Genomic DNA, 23,886 nt, shown 5'->3' with positions numbered 1-23,886 from the left:
TTGTTTGCCTCTTTTTTTTTCCAGATTTGCCCCTCGGGCCCCTTTGGCATAATCTTATTCATCCTCACAAAATCAAAGATTAATCTTATGAATAATTCATTTGATTTGATAAGCCATGACATGACGGAAGATGCATACGTTATCTTTTTCTAGTTTCAATTGCCCATAAGTTGCATGTGTTATTGGTTTTAATTTGTCAATTTCCATATGTAAGGGACACTTGAGTCATACAGAATAAGGATAAAAATATCGGTAATCACATATATATCGGTTTGATTTTATGGATATATCCGATACATCTTATGGATATATCGGATATATCAAAAACATATCGATGAATATTTTGATATAAAATATCTAAAAATTAACTAAAATTCTAAAAATATTTAAAAAATATATAAGAAGTAAAAATATATATTTTAAAGTTATTTTATATATATATATATATATATATATATATATATATATATATATAGTTTGTCACATTTGATAATAATATTCTCTATGTGGATAAAAAATATAAATTTTACAATATTATTATGATAATATGTCTAATTTTAAAATATGTTTAATATTAAAATTATGGTCCATTTTAATTTAAATATATTCAATGATATCAAATAAATAATAATATATGTATAATTTTTTAAATATTTTTTTATTATATTTAATAAATATAAAGATTATATAAAAAAGACCTATTAAAAAAATTATGTTTTTATATTTTTAGTAATAAATTAAATCAAATATAAAAATAAAATAATTATAATTTATTTATTTAATAATAAAAAAATAAAAAAGTCAGTGAAATATCGATAAAATATAAAAAAAAATTGATTGAAACATAAAAAAATTGATAAAATATCTAAAAATATTAGTTAACGGATATATCTTCCCGAATTTTATATGGTATCATGGAAGGATATATCGACCATATATCCAGATATTCTAATCCTTCGAGAGGGTAAAAGAAAGGTCAACCTCACATCCACTTGTGCACTTTATAAAGCTGCAAGCAATAACGAACCAACGAACTGAAAAAGCGTGTAAACCCGGTGCCGCCCCGCGATCTAGACGCGAGTTGACAACTAATGCAAAAAACTGTGGGCCTTGGGAAAACGGGGAATGGATCCGTCCAAAAAAAGGGTCCAAAAACTCGCACACTAAACTTTGGCCTTATTTCCTCATCTATAAAATGTTGCTATAATATATAATTATTATAGGAGGATGCAGAGGAACAGGCTTAAGTTTAGCACTCAGCACGCTTCTGTTTTCATCATCAATCATCTAATAATAAAAAAAGAGACGAACCGCCCTACCTATTCTCTCTGATTACGCCACGTCTTCTCACCTTTTTTTTTTTTCCTCTTTCCTCTTTCTCTTACTTTCCAGCGAAATAATTTTTAAAAAGAAAAAAAAAAAAAACAAAACCCTCGCTTTCGTCTTGCTTTCGCTTTCATCCTCCATTTTCAAGCCACATCATCCCCTCTCACAAGCCATGCCCACCGACGATCCCCCTCGGACTTCCGCCCCCGTTGAAGTCCGGGGCGTTTGGTCTTCCAATCTCGACCATGAATTCAAGCTGATCAGTTCTGTAATCGATCTCTTTCCATTCGTCTCCATGGACACGGAGTTCCCCGGCGTCATCGTTCGTTCCCTCTCTGGACTTCCTGACCCCCCTCAATCTCCCTCTGCCGTCAACTACGTCCTCCTCAAGGCCAATGTCGACGTCCTTAACCTCATCCAGATCGGCCTTACAATCTCTGACGCCGACGGTAATCTTCCCGATTTTGGCACCGGCAAGCGCTACATCTGGGAATTCAACTTCAGGGATTTTGACGTAGCCCGTGACTTTCACGCCCCAGACTCGATCGAATTACTTAGGCAACAAGGGATTGATTTCGATAAGAACAGGGAGCTCGGGATCGACTCTCTCCGGTTCGCTGAATTGATGATGTCGTCTGGACTCGTTTGCAATGAGTCAGTGAGTTGGATCACATTCCATAGCCCTTACGATTTCGGGTACCTGGTTAAGATTCTGACTCGGCGTGATTTGCCATCCGAGTTAGACGAGTTTCTAACTCTGGTGGGGACCTTTTTTGGCGCTAATGTTTATGATGTGAAGCATATGATACGCTTCTGTGCCAGCTTGTATGGTGGGTTAGACCGTGTTGCCAAGTCTCTGGGGGTGGACCGGGTTATCGGAAAGTCTCACCAGGCCGGTTCAGATAGCTTGCTGACGCTGCATGCCTTTAAGAGGATCATGGAGGTTTATTTGGGGAAAGATGGACCAGAAAAGTACGCCGGCGTGCTCTATGGGTTAGAGGTTTCTTGAATGTCTAAACTTCTGCATATCGTAGTTATGTACAATCCTTGGCATATCAATAATATTAGTTCAATTTGATCCATTCTTTGTTCCTCTTAATTGCTCTTTTACTTGTTTTCTGCTTCTTACTTGGTGAAGGCTGATTTAATAATTTTACGGGAACAATAATGTTGTTGATGTTTGAAGGAGTTGGGATTCAGAAGCAGGAAGTGTATACCTCTACTTGCAGCCAACTCCTCCCACAACCCCCTTCTCTCCCTCTCCCTTCAGCGTGCCATAAATCCCCATAAACATTCAAATGAACCCATCTTCACAGTTTCTAAAATGAACAGAAATAGAAAAGGAGCTCATTTCATTGTTCAATGACTTCAGAACTCTTGAATCTCACATTAAGTGTACCCTTCCCGTTATCCTCCTAGCATCAGGAGGAGCTTATTCCAAGCTCTTTCCCACTCCCAAACTTCTTACAATCCCCATGGTCAGTTCACTTATTTTGGTTTTCTGAAATCAAATCCAGCTTCTTCTTCCTAACCACGGATTTGATCACCTTCCTTTTATCTGAATCCTGCATTTCTCTCACATTCTAGGATAGGATATGCAATTTCATTTATCGTTATTAGAGACCAACCTTTTCCACCCGCATCTTCTTATCTACCTACCTTACTCATAATAACAGAGCTGAATACTTTTCTAAGTTCACTGTCCTTTATCGAGCTGGATTTCCACTTGCTTTTGTTTTATGTAACCAGGCTATTGGAGAACATCCTATCCTCAATCTCTGAGAGGATTTTCAGAATATCTTCTTCAAAGCCCTCCAATGATACCCCCACCTTCTTACAGAACCAAGGGATTTTTTATTCATGAGGACTTTACTCCCATATCTCTTGCCTCACTGACCAGAACCAATGACATTACAGGCCCACACTCCACCTATCAAAAAAGAAAAAGAAAATTACAGGCCCACACTTCCTTCTTTAGATACTATGATTGGAAAAGAGAGTTGAGGGTTTTCTGGAAATTCAATGGATTGTATATCCTTGAGAACCATATGCTTAGTTCCCCCAATCCCACTTGCCATATGGGTTTGTTAGGCTCCCCCCTCCCCGCCTGTTGAAACCCTCAGCTTCCTTCTCCTCCCCCTCCCTCCCCTTCTTAGCGCGATACTCTTTAACATCTTTGAAGCCAAAGGAGAAGACAATCCATCATCATTAGGAGGAGTTGTGATACCCCTCTCACTCTCCATTACTCCACACAATAGCCCCATCAACCTTGCATTGCTACTCCTCGATAATTCATTCTTCACCAAATGAGGCAGGACATTTTGATTATGAGAGAAGCTCCCTTGTCCTATCTTTGATCCAAATATGCTAGGCCTTTTAGGCTCAACACATGTCTCCACCTGCAGGCCTTTCCCATTTAATGTCTGGCAGCCCACTCTCACCCTTCCTTTAAAAAAGGCCCAGGTTATTTTGGGACCCTCTTTAGACATCTCACCCTCTTGATTTCTTGCCCATCTCCAAAGACTTGGCCCTTTCCCCTCGGCCCAAACTCCTTTCACTTGGCCCAACCATTTTGACTTGCCCCCATCCTCCTTTCCACTTAGTTGAGGGCCTCTAGCCCTAAAGCCCCCATCATCATCATCATTGGACTTTAGTCTCATTGCCCCACCAGTCACGGGCTTATCATTGATAGCCCCCCCTAGTAAACCTATTCAAGACCATTGCAGAGAAGGCAAAGCTGCCTTTTTGCTTTTTCTTTGCACCTTGATCTAAAGGGATCATTTCAAGAGAGTTGTGGGTCCCTTCAGCCATCAGAGACCCATGGGAAGTTGCTAGTGCCACTATTTTTGTTGCCCATGCACACCAAGGTGTGCGAATTTGATACCACTTCTTCTTGCATAAGGTTCCTTGTACCCTCTTGTTTATCTCTGGATGGGGTTCTTACTGAAACTACAACTTACAATGATGAATACCAAACTGAGTTTTCCCACTTTAGTGACATGGAGAAGGAACAAATTCCACCGACACCTCTAATTTTCCTGGCACTTACCTTCCATTATTTTTCTTTACCAAAATTCATGCCCATCTCAGGTTGCAATGCAGCTCAAGTCTTTGTGTTCACTGTGATAAATCCCCACAAGCATTCTCTAACTCCTTTAAAGTTTCCTTCCCCCAATGTTGTAGGGGCAACCTTGGCAATCTAACATGGGATTCCTTCCGTTGAACATCCAAACGTGAGCATCCCTTTGTTGGCATCCACCAATCGAATACAAATCTGTTTCCACTAAGAGAACGACCTTTAATGAATTTTATGGTTTCTTCTGACAATTAATTTTTGATATGTATTTTATGGTTTCTTTTTATTCTATTCTCATGTGATATTATTATCATCATCATCATCATTCTTTGTAATTTCCCTTTGTTTCTTGAAGGTGCTTTGGACATAATTGTATATTTGCAAGAGATGTTCTATCAAAGGATGAATAAAGTGTAGATGTTTTTTTTTTTTTTTTCTTGCAACCAATACATGACTCAAATAATTAGGACTTGAAATTCTAAAATAGTGTAGATGTATGAGATGAAGAATAGTTGTGCATGCTTCTAAATTGTGAATTGTTGAGTACTTCAGGTTACATTTAAGATGTAATTGTAATTGTCAAAAATTCATGGTAGTAGATGCTTGAAATATATATATATTTTTTTCATGTAAAATAATACATATCTCAATGATCACAATTGACTATCTTTAATAGTTTTAAGGAAAAATTAATTGTGATATTTTTGTTTATTTTTTAAATTTGAGAAGCTACTGATAGGCATGAAGAGAGAGATCCTGGTAATATTTTGTTTTTGCCTTTCTAGCCTTTTGGCACCATTTGTTACTTTCAATCTACTAGGGTGCCCTCCTTTTTGATTGGCACTTTCCAATATATTCTGTTTGTTTGTGTATAAAAAATGATGGTGTCTAAAAACGTTATACACTTATTGTGAAGGCATGTGTGGCAAATTACAACTTCCAATAAATATTTAAGCAGTGTCAATTAGATGATCTGTATGTTGACTTAAAAGAATGATAATCAAATAAAGATAAGAACTTTTACTGAATACTTTGGGTTTAAATTTTAAGCACTGCCCAAAGACTCATCTATACTGGTTGAAGACTTATAGAAACTTTACAATTTTGAAATTACGATATCTATTAGCAGAGTACTTGGAACCTGACAGGGGTGAGGAGATCAACATCTTCCATTTCCTTTTTGCCAATAAACTTTGCTGATTTGTGAGGTGGAAAATTACAATATCTATTAGCTGATGTAAGGTGGATTCTTTATGCTTAGAGGCTAGGAAATCAACTTAGAGAACTCAAGCTAATTTGATAGGGAGATCAGATGATATTATGAGTTGGGTTTTAGGGTGGGTAGTCTTCCCACAAAGTATTTAGGTTTGCCTTAGGGTGTTGAGTGTGAGTCTTTATTGGTGTGGGACTCAATAGAGGAAAGATTCGAGAGAAGATTGATCTCGTGAAAATGTCAATTTCTCTCCAAAAGTGGAGGGCTTATTTTGTTGAAGGGCAGGCATTCCAGTTTCCCATATATATTTTTATCAGCTTTTATAATTTTGAGGAAGGTGATAAGCAGGCTAGAAATGATTCAGAGGGACTTTTTGTTGGTGGGAGGACAGTTGGAGAAAAAGATTCATTTAGTGAGGTGGTCTATTGCACGTGCTTAAAAATATGCTGGGGGTTTGGGTATTAAGAGGCTTGAGCCTCTCAACAAGCCTGTACTTGGAAAATGGTTTCAGATATTTGCTCTGGAGTGTGAAAGCTTATGAAGAAAGGCGATTGCAAGAAAGTATGAAGAGTTGGAAGGGGGCAGGTGGACTAGGGAGGTTGGGAAGACATATGGGTCTATTTTATGGAAAACCATCAATAAGAATATGACTGACTTTCTCTCAAGAACAAGGTTTGTCATAGGCGGTAGCCCAAGGGTCAAATTTTGTCATGATTCTTGATGTGGTGTGTACTCTCCAAAGGATTGATTCATTTGAGTCTTTTCAACATGACAGTAAACAGGGATAGTTGAGTAGCAGATTTTTGGGAGGGGATTGCTGGAATCTCATATTCAAAGAAGAATTTTCTGATAGGGAAGTGAATGCAGTGCAGTCCTTGTTTGCAGCTATCGTTTCCTTTTTCTGTTTTTAGTGATGTGGAGGATAAATTGGTATAGAAAATTGTTAAGGTTCCTCTTTTCTATCAGACCTTACAGCTTGTCTCTAGTGTCTGGTGAAGTCCCCAACTTCCCTGCTAAGCTAATTTGGAATGCAAGACCGCCTTCCAAGGTTTGTCTTTTGAGGTGGAAAGCTTCTTGGGAGAAAGGTCCGACTATTAACCATCTTATGAGAAAAGGATGGAGCTTGTCCAATAGGTGTTGACTTTGCAATTAAGAAAATGTATCAGCTAATCATATCCTCATCCATTGCAAATGGACTGCTGATTATGAGCTTTGACGTTCTCTTTGTTCGGTGTTTCTTGGGTCATCTCTTCGGTTGAGGATCTTCCCCTTAATTGGTGAAGCACCTTCGGAGCCAAGCACAAAGAAGTGTGGGAGCTGATTCCTTTAGGTGTCTTTTGGATTACTTGGAACTAGCAGAATAGGAGAACATTTGAAGGAGAGGTGAGATCATGTTTGAAGATGAAGGATATGTTTCTTGGACTTTGTTTTTGTGGACCCATGTTTGCTTAGGGGTTGAGTAATCCCAGTTTTGATGCTTACAAAAGAAAGTTTACTGAAAGTAATCCATTTATGGTCCAGGTGCATAGGTATTCACAATCAAATATTTTGTGTGTATAATTGAAGTAATGACCATATCTCCAAGAAGCAAGAAAAAAGTGCTAATTCAAGAAGAAGCTATTTTTTTATCATGAAGAGACAAGATTTCTTCTATCAATCAACCTCTTGCTCTGCTTCATGCTGAAAATGGAAAAATCATGAAAAAAAGTTTGTCTACTATGGCTGACCATGTAGTTGACTTCTTATGCATGTGGTCAACCATGTGATTGACCTCTTTAGTCATTTACTTTCCAACAGTAACCTGCAATGCATTTAAGGATATAATGGCTAGTCATGTGGTTGACCGCATGGTTGGCCTTTTCTATGAATTTATATCTAATGGTTAGTTTGACCCCAAAACCTATATAAACCCGACCTTAGGTGTATTTATAGATAGACAACTTGCAAACTCCATTTATTACTTGTCTAGCCTTCTTAAATTCTTTTGTATTGAAGCCCAGACTTGCTTATCCTCATTACGAACACTTGTACTCAAGCCATTTTACTTGTAAAATCTACCCTTTGTGAGAGTTGTTCCTATTCGATACACCTTATATTTAAAAACATTTTTTGTGTGAGGAGTTGAGGGATACTCAATGGTGAATGTAAAGGTCCATTGGAACCTTGGAATTCAAGTGTACAAAAACATTAAGAGCTTAGTTTGAGGAAGCTTTTGGTATGTTGGATATACTTCCAATCTTGGGGAGAGGCTATAGGGTGTAGATGTAGCAATTAAAGGTTACAAGAACATTAAGATCTTTGGTTGAGGAACCTCTTAGTATAGTGGATATATTTCCAAGCTTAGGAAGAAGTTGGAGGGAGCGGACATAGGCGGTTACCAAACTAGTATAAATAGCTTTTTCAATGTCTCTCACTCTCTATCTCCTTATTTTTTGTTGCATTTTGCCATATATTGCTATTATTTGTTCTTGCTAGTTTTTGGGCAAAAACTTAAAAAGTGGTGAAAACCCAATTCATCTCCCCTGTTGGGTGTATTACTAGGTTGGTTTTACTCGATTTCACAATCCATGGTGATTTGGGGTCATTTTTGTCCATGCTAGACTTTGCTGATAGTTTGGAGATTAGTTAGCTTGGGTGTAGTGTTGTTTTGTCTTTCAATGCACTGCTTGTATATATTGTGTGTTCTTCGATTGCACCCCTACTTTTAACAAGTCTTCATTTGCCTATAAAAAGAATTTTAAAGTTGGAGGTTAATGAAGTTTATTTAATAGATTTTATGATAACTTTATGCATTAAAATGCGGTACCTGTTACATTGATTTCTCTGAACTTCAATGTTCAAGGTTTAAATGTGATGCCCATATTTTCCTTTTACATTAGTATCTTTCATGAAATTGTTATTCTATTCCTTCATTTCATTCTTGTAATAAGTATTTGTTTGATTTGTATATTGATATTTTTCACTTCATACCCATTTTTGATATTTGTAAAAAGCTTATGATACATTATATGATGGAAGAAAATTAGGAAAGCAATACATGATTTGATCACAAGTAAACTTCTTTGGATGTGAAAATAGGTTTAGTTTGGCAGTTGAGAATATGTAGGAGAGAAAGAAATCAAAATTTTCAAATGCTAAAATTTTGTTATTTAGGGGACTTGGGCATTTAGCCTATTGGGTTAATGAAGAAAACCTGCTTGATTTTGGAGGTTTAGTGTGAAGCTGCAGTGCCTTTAGGACAGTTTTTCTTTAGGAATCTGGGTAAAGATGACCATGCACTGAGGTTATAGAAATTCATGGACTGTAGTTTGGTAAGGAACTATGAAGGGGCTTGAAGACTTTCAGAAATAGGTGATGGTCAAAGTGGGACAAGAAAAAACTCCCAAGGAACATTTTCTGTTTCATAATTTAAAGCTGCAAGTCCGGAAAATTTTAATTAGTTCCGGTGAAGAAGATGCATTGGGACATGTACTCAGTTAATGAAGGTGGAGGCTTTATTTTGTTTGTGGGTTTAGGTTAGTTGGGGCAGATGAATATGATATTTCGAAGGGTTTCCATTAGGCTGAGTCTGGGAATTCTTAGGTGATCAATAAGTGAAACCAAGTTGTAAAAAATTTATTTCAAGTGTGGTTTGTCTTCTTAAAACTTAGAATTTTAGGCGGTGTTAGGTGTTAGAAGTCCAAAGCTAATGATTTTATATAGTTATTGTAGTTCTAATATTAAATGACTTGTTCCGAATCAAGTCATTAGGTATGAGATGAGTGTTTTTCTTGCTGTGTTTGAAGGCTGCAGTGGTATCTCCTTTACTTTGGTGGTATAAAGAGTCCAGCGGGCCGGGTTCCAAAATTGCACACAGAATTCCTTTGATTCTGTTGTGGCTCTCAACTCCTGTATATGTAGCAAAGGGACTTGCTTTCTAGACGTTTAAGCAGAAGTTTTCAGTTGTGCTAAGTTCTCCTTTCCCTGTTAGCATAGCAGGCGAAGGCAGTTTTCACTGTGAACAGTGCTATTGATCCCGAATTTGAGTTTTTTATTTTTATTTTTTATCGAAGAGAGTAGTTGGGTTCTGAAGTGAAGTGGCAAAATCTAAATTTTCACTTGAAATAACAGGAGATATATCAGAAGTCCAGTAGTGAACTCTAGTGAGAAGGAATTTTTTTGTACGTTGTGAGCAAGTCGCTTCTCTTCCTTCAGGTGGGGTGGGTTGGCTTTAGAGGAGAATAGTTCGAGGGGCTAGAAGACTATCATAGTTCTTGATTTGTTGAAGTCGAAGAATATTTTCATGCATCCATGCTGAAGATTTTTTTTTTTTCCTTTGTTAAATATCATTTGTTTTTTTGACATTTCAGATTTAAGTTGGTTCTCAAATTTTGAAAAAAAGTTTGACTAGTAAAGTTTAAGAGATTTAAAGGCTTAGGGTAGCCTTGTCCTAGAGGAGGACTAGCACAAATTGGGCAAATGTGCAGGTTTGCATGCAGTGCAGTAGCTACGGCAGTTGTGGGAATGACAATATGAGGGTTGAGTTAGGAATTGGTTGATTCTGATGGTGATATCACTGGGAATGTGGTGGTGCTGTTTCAGGGAGAGGGGAAGTCGTCACATGGTGGTGGTGATTAGATGGTGCTGTAACATGACATTTTGGTGGCTTTAGGTTTTGCTGTAGTTCTGAATACAACTAGAAGATACAAGTTGGTCGTGGCCTGCATTGTATTTAATCACCCTTTTATCCTCCACATTGATTATTCTGTCTCATGTTTGTGCCCCTTTCTGCATTGTAATGAACTTATTCCCTCTTATACTGTCCTCCGAGGTCGCTTGTTCTTTCTCATGTTATCTCCCACTATGTATAATCAACTTATTCCATCTTTGTGGTCATTTCTCTTTGATACATGGACTCTCTTACTGATTTTTTGACTTTAAAAAATCTTTTGAACCTTAAAAGACTCTGGGAACCGCATCCTCAATTGTTGATCTTTAATTTTTTTGCCCACAAGTGTGGACTTCTCTACAGATGCGAGATTGTTCATTTTACTCGGGGAAGTTTTGTTAGCTAAATTGCCAACCACATCCTCCCTGAGCCCTCTCAGGTAATGGAGACAAAAATAAGAGCACCATGCAGGAACTTCTATGTTCTAACACATGGATAATAGTAGTTTCTAGTACCCTGAAACAGGCAATTTATCTTATTACACACATGGAAGTAATACATTTTTTGATCTCTTAGTCCGTCTCCATCAATTGAACTACTGAGTGGATGATCTCTGATGCAGCATACTGGCGAATTAGTTCATCAGTGTCTAAATCTGGACAGGGTTCAGCATGCCCTTGGCTGGCTTCGGTTCAGCCTGTTCTAGTGAATGCGATGGATGGACTAGCCCTTGGGGCCTGGCATGCTGGCCTCATATTCTGATCCAGTCCATTGGATTAAATTATTTAATTTGATTATTTAAATCGATTACTGTTCATTTCTCTTAAAAGTCTATATTACAAAAGAAAAGGCGCAGATTCTATAGTTATTTATTGAAAATTTAAGATATATTGCATTTTTTTGTTTGGTTTTTTCATGTGTATTAAAAAAAAAAAAAAAAAAAATTCCATGTATTTTGATGAATGAAAGCGTATGTTTGGGTTTCATTTACAATTTTATGGAAGTCAGTCCGTGTAAATATAATATCTGTTTATCTGGGCCTTGTTTGTAACTTGTAGCTGTTGAGTGTCGAAGGGGGCAGCGGGCAGCCCAGCCTATTGTGGCGCCTTGAATCTATCTGGGATATGGATTAAAATAGAAGATTGTTTGTGTAAACAAAATTAGATTGGAATTTGGCTAGGAAATCCCTCAAAGACTGTTGACGGATGTAGATGTTTTTGTTCCCCACACTCCCTTTTTCCTTGTGTGAAGGTAAATGCTTGTAATGTTCTCAGATTCCCAGTAAATATAATCTCTTTGTCCGGTCTAGTGTTTTTCATCTCTCACTTCTTCCCCGTCTTTATGATTATGTTGGGGTTGTCAACCTTTCATATTATTCTTGTTAAATTTGAGTTCATATGTCTACAAAATCCCTTTTTAAATAAATCATTAACTCGGTGAAATTTGTAATGAAAGAGGAGTAAAAAATCCGTTTTGAGTTGAGCAAAGTAAAAGCAGAGGGGCAAGAAAGGAAGAGAGAGAGAACTTGAAGTTGAAAAGAAAGGGTCTGGGTATGTACGTAATTAACAAGGAAAGGGACCACGTGGTAGCGGGGATACTGCATTATAGATGGAATCTCATTATATCATAAATTGTGGATAACATTGTCTCAACTCTCAAGTAGCCTACAAAACCAAAACCACTTTCATCCGCCAGCATAGTGGGCCCACCGCCCACCCCTCCACCATCAAATTCATCCTAACCCTCCCATTTACCCCCAATGTCCCAATCATGTCTATAGAATGAAGTGAGATAATTTTGAATCTGACACCATCCCATCCGATACAAAAAGGAAACAAAAGGGTCACACACACCCCTACAACCATTTTTTCCTTAACACAAAATACACTCCACTCCATCCACACCAAGCCTTTAATACCCATTCTCATCCTCTCTCCCTCTCTCCATGTCCCAATCTTTTAACTGCAACTCTGGAACGTCTATCCAGCCACGTGACCCGTGGTTCCTTTTCAAATTAATACTTCACATGAACCTCAGCCCCACCATGTCTTTCTTTCTTTCGTTTTGTTGGGTTGGGGGGCAATTTCTCCCCTACGTATTTTTGCCCTTCCAAGAGGAATCGATTTAACCTTATAGAGCCATTTGAGGTTAGCTGATGTTTGATGAGTGGGTGCGATGGTTTGACATCATTAGATCTTAGACATTACACAAATTAGTATGGTCGAATGGTTAAATGGCCCGTCATCATTGCGATCCAATATACATAAAGATGACTTTTTGTCCTTTTATCTTCTAAATAATGTGATGCTGGACCTCGTCATTTTCAATCCTAATTTTGATCGATGGTGACAAATGACAATGCTCAAGAGAATGATCATAAATCTTGTTTTCCCTAATTTAATAGCAGTCCCAAATGACGTGGTCCCCATCTCTCCCTCCTCCTCTACTTTCCTTAATTTTCAGACTTTTACCATTTCCATCTCGTTTCTTCTTCTTCTAAAAAATATTTTTAATTTTTTCAAAACCAAAATCAGGAAGTATGATGTATATATATTTTTATTAATAAATCGTCCCTATTTTTTTTAACATCTTTTTAAAACTGTTTTTATTTTATAAAATTTATTTGTGGTATTTTAATTATTAAACTGTTCCTTTTTGTACAATAAATAAAACAATATTTAACCCACTTTGAAAGAAAAAAATAATAATTTAGAAATAGATCTTGAAAACATGCTGTCAAATTGTTTCCTATAATTATGTGATTTACAGGAAAAAAATATTTGGAACAAAATAATTATTCAAAAACCTATAAAATATAAGTCATATTAGGAAATGTAAATATTAAAAAAGTTATAAAATAAATCATTAAAGATATTTTACAAATTTAACAAAAATGGTAAATTCATTAATATAGGATAATTAAAAAGAAAGAAATGTTTTGTATCATTGAATGTGAAAGTAAAGATGGGATTCCACGTGGGTTAGGGGTTGCATTGCACAGGCAACAGGGTGATAAAAAGAGAAATAATTGATAAGTATATTGAACAGGGACAAGTGAGGGTGGGTAGATTGTAGATTGTGTAAAAAGCTATGGTAATAAAAGAAAAACATAACAAAAGTACCATGGTATTAAATGGTCTCAACTGAAATACTTTTATTTAATAAGAAAGCTTTTGATTTAATACTATAAATGAAAAGGCCCCACCACTCCCCTCTAAAACTGTACCTCTGCTTCCTTGATTCCAAATTTACAACTCCCACCTCCACTCGTCTCTCTTCACTCCTTTTAAAATCTCTCTGCTACCCCCATTAATGCCACCCAAGCTTCAACCCTGTTTCTCTGTCAAACCCTAGAATTTGATATGGGGAAGAGGACGAAGTTCCCATTTCTGTTGAAGAACGTAGATGCTAGGTTTCCATGGCAATGGCCATACTGTACGCAGCCCAAAACCCTGTCTTTCAGAGTTGGCAGCAGCGACATGTTCAAGACCCTCAACTCCGCCTACTCTGATGTCGTTGACACGCAGGAGTTATGGTCCACCAACTCATCCGAGTCGGAAAGCTTCTCCGGATCCTCGGAGGAGTCTGGAGGTGAGTGCATAGAGACTGTGATTCGTGGGCTGAGGTCGGAAAGGCTGTTTTTCGAGCCAGGTGAGACGAGTTCCATATTGGAGGAGGCGAAGGGAGGCGGGTTTCCATTCAAGGAGAGTGTGGTTTTGTCCATGGAGTCGGAGGACCCTTACGTGGACTTTCGGAGGTCGATGGAGGAGATGGCGGAGGCTCATGGGTTGAAGGATTGGGAGTCCCTTGAAGAGCTGTTGAGTTGGTATTTGAGGGTCAATGAAAAGCAGAATCATGGTTACATCATCGGAGCTTTTGTTGATTTACTTGTTACTTTTGCTTTTACTTCTTCTTCTTCTTTTTCTACTTCTCCTTCTCCTTCTCCTTCCTCTCCTTTGTCTTTTGCTTCTTCTTCCTGTTCTTCCACTACTCCTTGTTTATCTTCTTCAATAGAGATTGAAGATGACAATGGTTCATCTCTGCATGTTTGAATCAGTGAATATATATGTATACTTCTAGTTCAAGAAATCATATTCCACTTAACCTCCTTTTTCTTCTTCTTCTCCCTTTCTACCAAGTGTAGGACATCACTTCCTTTTTCTTTATGTGCATTGGAGAAAGTGAAATGGAAATTGCCATTGACATATTCCTACTTCCCAAGCTTATTTTTCCCATTTTAGAAGACTTGTTCTCTCCCCCAGAATGAAATATGAAACAGAAAAAAAGGGGACAGAGAAAACATCTCTTTTCCTGTTTGTCTCATAAAACACCAAAAAAAAAAAAAAAGAAGGGAAAAAACCACCCTCTGGAAGAGAAAACCCAAAGTGGATTAAAATAATAGTTTGAAAATCAAGCAGAAGTGGGAGAGGTTGCTTCAACGGCATTCTGTTATTTATGGCAGCATAGAGTTCCAAATGGGTTGATTATGAGTTGTTTTGGTAATTGAATTTTGTCAGTGATGGATGATCCCATGTATCTCAAGTCACAAACACACACGTGTCACCAGTCTGATTAAATGATAGTAAGCTGAGCTGATGACACACATCACAGCCATTGATTTTGAATTGGACAGTCATTGTCAACTGATAGGTACAATTCCAGCGCAGAATTTTGGCCTGGTGCTTACCCCTCATATCCCTGCACCTGCACCATTTATCGGTATCCTCAAGAAAATTTAGAATTTTATTTTGGTCTGCTACCTTGCCTCTCGTGTTTAGTATGATAGATCTAAGGTAAGGTATCCTGGGTCAAATGGCCACAACTTTAGAATAGAAACAAAACCCTATCTGCCATTCAACTTTTAAATAGCTTAACAAATATCAATACTCAATACTTTAATTTCTTCTTGGTAGGGCACCTTATCATCTCAGCGTGCAAAGGAATTTGAATCTGATCTCTATCTCAAAGCCAAACTAAATGCTGGAGGATAAAACAAGAAAACGTAATATTCTTGTTGGGTGAAGGGAGAATGTCACCTCCAGAAATGTGATGGGTGGTACCGGTGATGAGCAAAGAGCCAGCTGGAAATTCAACCTCTAGTGGATCCACTTTGCCTAAACAGGAAGTTTGGAGAAATTGAAATTGCAGATAAAGCCTACACTCTTTGTTGCCCTAAATGGTGATTTCCATGATCTACAACTAAATTCTGTCTGCTATAATTGATTGATTGCTATTTCACTTCACTTCTTGTGATATCTAATTGCAGAATCTGTCCTATAAAACAAAACTAAACTTTCATTACAAGTCTATAGTTTTTGGCTTCCTTTGAAACGATGAAGACTCTCTCCTCCTCTCCTTCTTCCTCAACAAATAGGAGTTTAAGCCTTTCACGACTCCACTTCAAATCGTTATGCTTATTAAGAATTTCTTTCACATGTCAGCTAACTCTAATGTATGATAAAAATACAATTGCTAAACATGGGCATATTCATTGATGTGACATCCGCTCGTTTTTGTAAAATTTAAATACTGGTATGTCTGTGTATGCAATTATATATACAGCTATACGTTCCTCACATGATTTAATTTGAAAGTAGACTATTTTGGGTTATCCTTCATCAATTTGGGTCGAGACCCTTGAAGAAAAAGTTGGAACCCTAAACAGCACTGTGTATGTCCATATCCTATACTATTAATCCACCAGTCATTTATGTAGGAAGTTTTGTGGCAAACATAATTACCTTTCCTAAAACTGGGCTGACTGAACCCCAGTCCTGCAAAAGCAGCAAATTTATGGAGCCAACCAAGCTTTATTACTAGCATTAGTGTGATATAAAAATAAAATAAAGCATATTATATGAATATCTATAGAAACAAATTGATTGTCAACGCGCCAAGTTCAAGAATTTGTAGCTCCCCATGGGGGCCTAGGCTTTATTAATCTATGAGCCCAGATTCTTGCCCGGGTGGCGAAGCTTCTAAACCTTGTGCCGTACCCTCTATTTTGAAACGCAACGTCACTATAGGCCATGCAAAGATAATGCTAAACTAATGCTAGCTGGCGGGTTAGGTTTCAGAGTTATGGCTTGTTCCTAATGATGGGATTTCCATTTGTTATTTATGTCTAATGGATTTGATCTCATGCGGGCAGTAGTCAATGACTACATAACAATATTCCAGTGGTTGATTAGTTTGAGGCAAGTGGGGTTGGTTTTTCAAGTTCAATTAGCGTTGTGATTAATTACCAAGAGGCTCGAAATTTCTGACTGTGTTTTCCTCTCCAAATTGCAAATCTCAAGGGGAGGAATTATCAACAGGCGTAGAGTACTGTTTGGGAAATACCATTTCATCTCTTGAATGGAATCGGATCATCTACTTATTGGACGGTGATGATATATAGTCATCAGGCAATGAGTCCGCGGTGTTAATCAGAATGAGAAAAGCCACAGCTGATCATTTCTATCTGAGACAAGCAAACAAACCCTACGGCCTTTCCCTCTGCAGGTTTTAACTTGTCAAAAGTTTGGAGGAAACCAATACAGTTTTTGCTAAATAATTAATTTTTGGTTTGCTCATTAGCAGTATATTTAATCACCACTTGTTAAGATCCTCATTTTCCGTGAAAATTTAATTTCCTCCGTGGCTTGTGACCAAACAATATTGAAGTTGGTGTCTGTTCGTGGCTTTTTGTGGGCTTTGCATTAATTGCCTTCCGTGGCCAAATACACCATCCCATGCTTCAAAGCATTAACTTGTTTTTATTGCGCTTTCAATGTGGGCTCTTCAAAAAACTATAAGATTATGAGATATTGCATAATCAGTGATCCCCAGCTACCATTGCCTTAAGGAATCATAACGTCAGAAATTGAGTCGTGGGCGTTATCATAACTTGTATTTAAAGAAGGATTTGATGCAGCTTTTAAAAAATTGGACAGCTATAAGCTATATAAAATGTACGTGCGGTTTATTATTGCAATATTTCCTTATCCCTAGTTGGTCAACTCCAATATATTAAAGTTGTGTTTGTTTCGAAAAGTATCAATAAAGAAAAAAATAATAAAAAAATTATTTTTCTAAATTTTATTTTACTATAAAAAAAATATAAAATAAAATAATATATATAAATGTTAAATAATTTAAAAAGAAAGAGAAATAAGTAATATAAGTTAAATATATATATATATATATATATATATATAAATAATTTATTGATTTCAAATATTTTCTTTTACTTTTTTTTCCTTTTTCTCTCAATATTTTTTTCTTGTAACTTTTTAAAAGTTTTGAAAACTAAACATAACTTAAATGTTTTTTTTGTAATAAAGAGTAACTGATTTATTCTTTAATAAATAAAAAGGGAAATACCACCTTAAAACTTAGAAAAATTTAAGGTGCCAAAGAGTTACTTACAATCCATCAATATCTACTATTTAAGGTCTATGAAAAAATTTAGATAAGATTAAGATATAAAAAATGAATATGATGGAATCAATCTAATTAAGATATATATGAATAAGAATAAGTGGATGTTTGGTAAATCAATTTAAATTAAGTAATTTAAGCATGTTTAATAAACTAACTTAATAGTATCACTTAAGGTTAAAAATAATAAGTAAAAATAACTAATTTATTTTTAAATCAACATATTTATTTTACATTTTTATCCTTATTTTTTATAATTATCTTTACGATATTTTTTGTTATTCAACTTTCTTTATTCTAATTATAATTTATGAAGGTAAATATATTAATTTAAAATTTTAAAATTAAATTTTAAGTTAATTTTATAAATAAAATAAAATAAAATAAAAATTAAGTAATAACTTTTAAGTTAATAACTTAAATATAATTTAACTTATATTATTAAATAATAAGTATTAAGTTGCCAAACACTACTAAAATATAAAACAAGCATGGCATATTGGCATGTTGTAACTTTTAGTAGTAATCTTTTGAATTGATACCTGTTCTTCATTACTATCAATATTGCCTGAGCATTCAATACCTCTTCTTCATTAGTATCGCCTGAGCCTAGAACTAATAGCCACGGCCACATCGATTGCTTGTTCCCACAGTAGAAGCAAGCTCTGAATGCATGAGACAGAGTCAATTGTCTAAAATCATTACCACACCCAGCCTGGTTTCGGAAATAGTGAGAAAGTGACTCATGAATCAGACTTACTCTGCCCAGATCAATAAACTCGCTGGGAGGGAGGGTTATGACTTATGTCCCAAATCAGTGCACTACTTTATGTCATTTTGCATTGAATGTTCTTCTGTTTCTTTTGTTTTTTTCCTTTTCTCAGCTTACGTCCACTACGCCACCCCTTTCTATATGGCTGTAATGATGAACAGATTTTAGTACATATCTCAAGGGGAGGGGACTGTTTGCTCCCTTGGATTTGGTCATTGTTTTGAGCTCCCATTTTTATTTTTTTTAAATTACAACCTCCACTCAAAGTCACACCTTGGATGTGATCAACATCTGATAATATGATGAGTATATGGACCCAATCAGCCCCGGGATAAGAAGCCCAAGTCAAGATTTAGGGCAGGGCACAACTTGTGTAGGCCCATTATAGCAAAGCATGTGTAATCGCCATCATGTTCCATTGAGATGGAAGCACGAGGACCCCCACATTTGTTGATGGGCTGGGAGCATGGTAAGTGAGGGTCCTTGGGGCCTGGAAGCAAACCTTTGGAGGATAAGCAAGTTAAGTGCGTCGTTGATTGAGGGACAAGGTTGAAGCAAATGGGGTTGGGGTGTTCTGATTGTGGCGTGATGAATTGTTTGATTTGATTAGCATTGACGCCCTTTGTCATGGGTTGCCGCAACTACTTTATCCGTAAGCTCACATCTTGATGCTCCAAATGAAAACATTTCAATTCATTGGCCAACAAACTATCCCCTCACTTCCTAATATCTTCCCATCTCCATTCACCAAATCGAAGTACTCTTTGGGTTTGATTTTTGAACCTTTATGCCTTGTCTCATCTTTATCAAACAATATATTACTTTCTCACATTGACACAATGTCATCCAGAAGTTTAAAAGACCATAACACATGTTTCTTTTTTCTTCCATGAAACGCTCATGAGAGACTTGTAAAACCGAAACCCAGAAGGGCATAGATGCCAAGTTTTGGACATGTGTGTTTTTCAGATTTTTGGTTTTTAATGGGGTGGGGTAAACTAAAACTTCATAATTTTCATTTGAGTTTTTTCAGAATATTTTCTGCTTCGTCTGTCCCTCACTCCTCCACATAACCCAACTTAGATTAAGATGAGGCAAAACCAGATAACGTGGTTTTTTCATGAGTACAAAAGAAGAAAGATGTCCCCCACTACCAAAGGATTAGATGGTGATGGACCTGGTGTCTTCTTATTGAAACTGTACCTTTATTCTTTTCTTCTTTTGGTTGAAAGCATTGAAACTGTAGGTTGATTTGATATTTTTCCTTTATAACCACATGCTGGATTTTGCTTAGAAAGTATCAGAAGCAATAACAAGTTGTTGGTTGGTAAAACATCTATGAGAGAAACGCTTGCTATTGAACATGAAGGAAGAAAAGACACTCCTCTTTTTGTAGCAAGTATCTCCACTTTGATTGGTCTGAGAAGGAAAGATTGAAAATTTTCTATTGATTTGAATCTTTGGCTCTATTAACGGGAAGAGTAAGATTGAAAACAAAGGAAGATTTCTCTAGACATAGCTTTTAGAAATGCAGAAGAAGAGATTAGTACTTCTTTGTAGAGCACTTTGTTTCTAAAATTTGGGTAGGGGGAGTGGGATGGGGTTATAGATTTATAGTTAATTAGTTACAGATCTTTTATCTGCCAATGGCCAAATGCCATCTTGATCTGTTTAAATGAGAGAAGGGAAGGACCCACCTCGCAGGGTGTTTCCACTAGGATTGAAGATTCCCTAATGGGGCCTATGGATTTGACCAACCCTTGAAAGAACACCACATTTTAAACTCTCATATTGATTTGACACCCACATTTATGAAGTAATTATGTGTGGGGGTGAGTCAGAAGGATTGAATGATTTATTCATTAGCTACACCCAACCATCATTTAACTGCTGCAAGCCCAGTACCTCCCTAATTGCCCTCAGTGCTAGCTGTTTGGTATGCCCCCATTATCTCAACCTTTCATCATTCCCCTGATCTAGACCCATCTAAGCTCAAAAGGTTACGACAGCACTACTACCAGGGTAAAATTGAAACAACCTCACTCCCCAACTTCTTCATCAAAGTTACCCAACAGAAAAATGGGATTAAAATCTAAATATATAAATAATATGATGTAATTCAACATATTTTTAAATACTTTCCTCTCATTTTGAGTAAGAAAAAAAAAAAGGATATTTAATGAAATTTTAAATTAATAGAAAAAGATATGTAATTAATTCAAATGTGATGAAAAGTGATTAAAATTAAAAAAATTTATTAAATAATATAATATAAGAAAAACCTCTGACCGATTGAATTAAAAAATAATTTTTTTTAAATTCACATTTTTAAAAATTATTCTTCATCTAGTTATTGCATATGTCGAAGTGCAATTTGCATTGCATTAGGGTGAGGTTAATATCATCCTTTGCATTTAATCCGAAAATTAAAAATTAAAAACAGATGGTGGAAATAATTAGGAACAGAAGCATAGTGGAGACTGGAGACGAAGCATATGCCAAATTGGAGAAAGGTCTTGATTCGAATTCAAAATGCAAACATACCTAACAACATTGAAATCCATTCAGAGAAAGGACCCATCAACATTGGACTTGAAGGAAGCAGTAAACGAAAATGGCAGCGGTGGTTTAATAAGAGAGTGTTGGAAAATGTACACAAAGTCAGTCTCAAATATGAAATACACTGTACACATGACTGTCACTCATTAAAATGCATCAAACCAACGGTCTCCCACAAATCATCACTCCACCTCCTTTGGATTTTATACGTATTTTCCCACCAACGTTGGCCACAGCTTCATCCACTTGTACTTGTACATACATAAATATATAAATTTTTTTTAATAGAAATTAGGAGGCCACGTGCGCAGCATTTAGAAGTCACGTGACTTGCGGGAACCATGGGGCTTTGGAGAAGCGGACCTCACAGAGAAGACCCCATTCCAGATCTCAGTGAAAGCTCGAACAATGACTCCATGATAGTATGGCGAGTTGAGCTGCAAGAAGCAGTTGAGAAGCTCTCTAAGATCGTCCTTCGAGTATATTTCCTTCTCTAGGATCATCTGAAGCATGGAGTGCCGGAAATCCAGATATGGGTCGTCCGAGTCTTTCTCCACCGCCATGCTCTCCCCCCCGATTCTCCCGAACCCACGGACCTTTTTAGAGCTCTTCGCTTCGTAATCGGTTTCGGAGTAATCCGACGACGTGCCTACGTTGGGAGAGAATGTGGTGGTGGTGTCGTCTTGGTCGGTGGAGCAGCCACCCTTTTCCCATGAGCTTGAAGAGGAACGATACGTATCCGGCCTGCGGCAAACGGGAGTTGTTTTGGCTTTGGGTTTGGGGTTGAAGATATCGGAGAGTTTCGGCCTCCGACAACGGCAACCAAGGTTTACAGTCACTGTGTTGAGACGGAGCTTCCTCCTATTGGTGGGCATTGCAGACAAAGGGAGAGGGAGAGAGAGAGAGAGAGAGAGGGGCTTGTCGCGAAAGGCGTGCCGAATGAAATAAGGAAATTGGATTAGATGAAGAGCAAGTGATGCATTTGACTCTGGCTGTGGGGGAGGCCAGGAGGCGAAGGCTCTCTATAAATTCTGCATGTGAGGGATGAGGGTCCCTCACTGCATCCTTACTCATCTGTTGCTCTAAGTGGTGACAGCCCAATCTTGACCGTGTGTTTTTAAGAGAGACGCGTCGGGCAGCATGATCATTAGAGGCACAGTCATTAATAAAAAAATGTCAGACAGCTGGAGTCATAGTCTTTACCAATTGTGCTTTATATACTAGAAGTCCCTCAAAGTAAGAAATTGAGAGTAAGGAATTGACATGAGCATTAGGAATGATATGGGGATCACAAACTATATTTTTGGCCCCTTGATTTGATACCAATGGTTCAGATCCCCCAAATGCAGGTCTCTTCATCCACATCTATACGTACGTCCCTCAAGATTCTTCCCACTTGGAAAATATACAAAATGTATAGATTGGAAAATTTCTGTCATGAACAGGAAGGTCTTGTGATAATTCACTCAAAAGACTCGCTGAGCCGACTCTTTAGTAGTGACAAATCCCTCCGCTTTACGAACATTTCCAAGTGGTAATTCCAAATTCGGAAATGAGTATTCATTATGAAACAAGACTTCCTCAATTTGTCTAATAATTGGAATTTGTGTTCAATATTATTAAGAGAACAATACGGAAAAGTTGGATTTTGCATTCTAATCAGAAAAAGGAAAACGACACGATAATTGCTGAGCTTGGAATTTAGAAAGAATAAAAGTGACTATTCTTTAATGAAGGCAAAACCCGCTAGTGCCATAAAGCTATAGGAGCACATTATTTTTAAGGGTTAATGGGCCTCGGCATATGCCATATTATACGATATTTTATTGGGCGATGTCAGTCAACTAGTGGGAAATTTATGTTGAAGGTGGATGGGTTGGGCCACATATCACGAGCCGTGCCTTCACGGGGGCGATAGAAGCCAATATGAGCCGATGATCTGCCGCGATTTTGTGATTCTGCGGCCAGAATTGGCCTTTTCTGTTCCCACTCTACAATGTTAATAGAAGGCGTTACACGTGTGATACAGTGAGCACCATAATTTCTTATCTCAGTCCTTATGAGTAATAACCACCATAGTGTCACAATAACAACAATAGCAATAAATAAATAAGCTTGTTATGTCTACTGTGAAAACAAACTCAACCCAGCTAAATCTAAGCCAAGCAAATTCCTTATCCAACTGAAGATAAACTGTGGGCTGAGAGTCTCTGCTTGCATGGAAGAGGACAAAGGTATAAATGTGCAGAGAAGAGTTACAACACCATGGTCGTAAATATTGGACCTACCACCTTTGCAACGGTTGCCGTTAGTCTATTGTACTACAGATGCATCACGTGAAGTTGGAAAGTAGAGGTAATGCTTATCCACGAAATACTGCCGTCAACCAAGCGCCATTGGTCATGACAAGCTCCTTTGAAGTGGATTTAAGCACGCAAATGAATGTTGCATTAGGTTCATGAACACGTTTGAGCTGGGTTGGCTAATCATGCTAGAGTCGAGCTTGAGCGGCTCAAGCAAGTTCAGCCAAGCAGAACCATTAGATTTTGATTGCAAGCAAAATGAAGAATGAGCTAAAAGAAGAGTTAGAAGAGGCGGGGTTGAGTAGGAAGAGAATACATACAAATGGTCAAATGCAAGATTAAGCATTGGATTCTGTTTTCTGCAGCATTGGAAGCGACAACCCCATATTCTAGAATAGAGTTATTGGAGAGAACAGAGTTGTGACTAAAGAAAAGATGTCATTTATCTTTCCTCACAAGCATTAAACCTGTTCCATCCATGTTTATAAAGAACCAAGATAAGGTAACAGTATCAAACATATGGGCAACCAATACAAACACTGAAACTATTTATATAACATCCTTAAC

General features: G+C 37.2%; 3 protein-coding genes across 3 annotated transcripts; 2 read left to right on the top strand and 1 right to left on the bottom strand.

Moving 5' to 3' along the window:
* Window positions 1–1,028: 1,028 nt before the first annotated feature.
* On the top strand, window positions 1,029–2,408 carry LOC100249306 (probable CCR4-associated factor 1 homolog 9). Its single transcript, XM_002281102.4, has one exon. The coding sequence runs from the start codon at window positions 1,499–1,501 to the stop codon at window positions 2,333–2,335; it is 837 nt and encodes a 278-aa protein (XP_002281138.1). The 5' UTR covers window positions 1,029–1,498; the 3' UTR covers window positions 2,336–2,408.
* A 10,949-nt stretch (window positions 2,409–13,357) lies between these two features.
* Window positions 13,358–14,371, top strand: LOC100251218 (transcription repressor OFP13). Its single transcript, XM_002275534.5, has one exon. It carries the CDS (start codon window positions 13,626–13,628, stop codon window positions 14,313–14,315), a length of 690 nt encoding a protein of 229 aa, XP_002275570.1. The 5' UTR covers window positions 13,358–13,625; the 3' UTR covers window positions 14,316–14,371.
* Window positions 14,372–20,998: 6,627 nt separating this feature from the next.
* Window positions 20,999–22,149, bottom strand: LOC104880159 (transcription repressor OFP6). The gene has a single exon (XM_010655830.3). It carries the CDS (start codon window positions 21,889–21,891, stop codon window positions 21,331–21,333), a length of 561 nt encoding a protein of 186 aa, XP_010654132.1. The 5' UTR covers window positions 21,892–22,149; the 3' UTR covers window positions 20,999–21,330.
* Between the last annotated feature and the right edge of the window lie 1,737 nt (window positions 22,150–23,886).

Source organism: Vitis vinifera, chromosome 8, assembly GCF_030704535.1.
Source record: "Vitis vinifera cultivar Pinot Noir 40024 chromosome 8, ASM3070453v1".
In the NCBI taxonomy this organism is placed as follows: domain Eukaryota; kingdom Viridiplantae; phylum Streptophyta; class Magnoliopsida; order Vitales; family Vitaceae; genus Vitis; species Vitis vinifera.
Note: the sequence above shows the minus strand (reverse complement) of the source record. Positions and strands in the feature narration are given on the sequence as shown.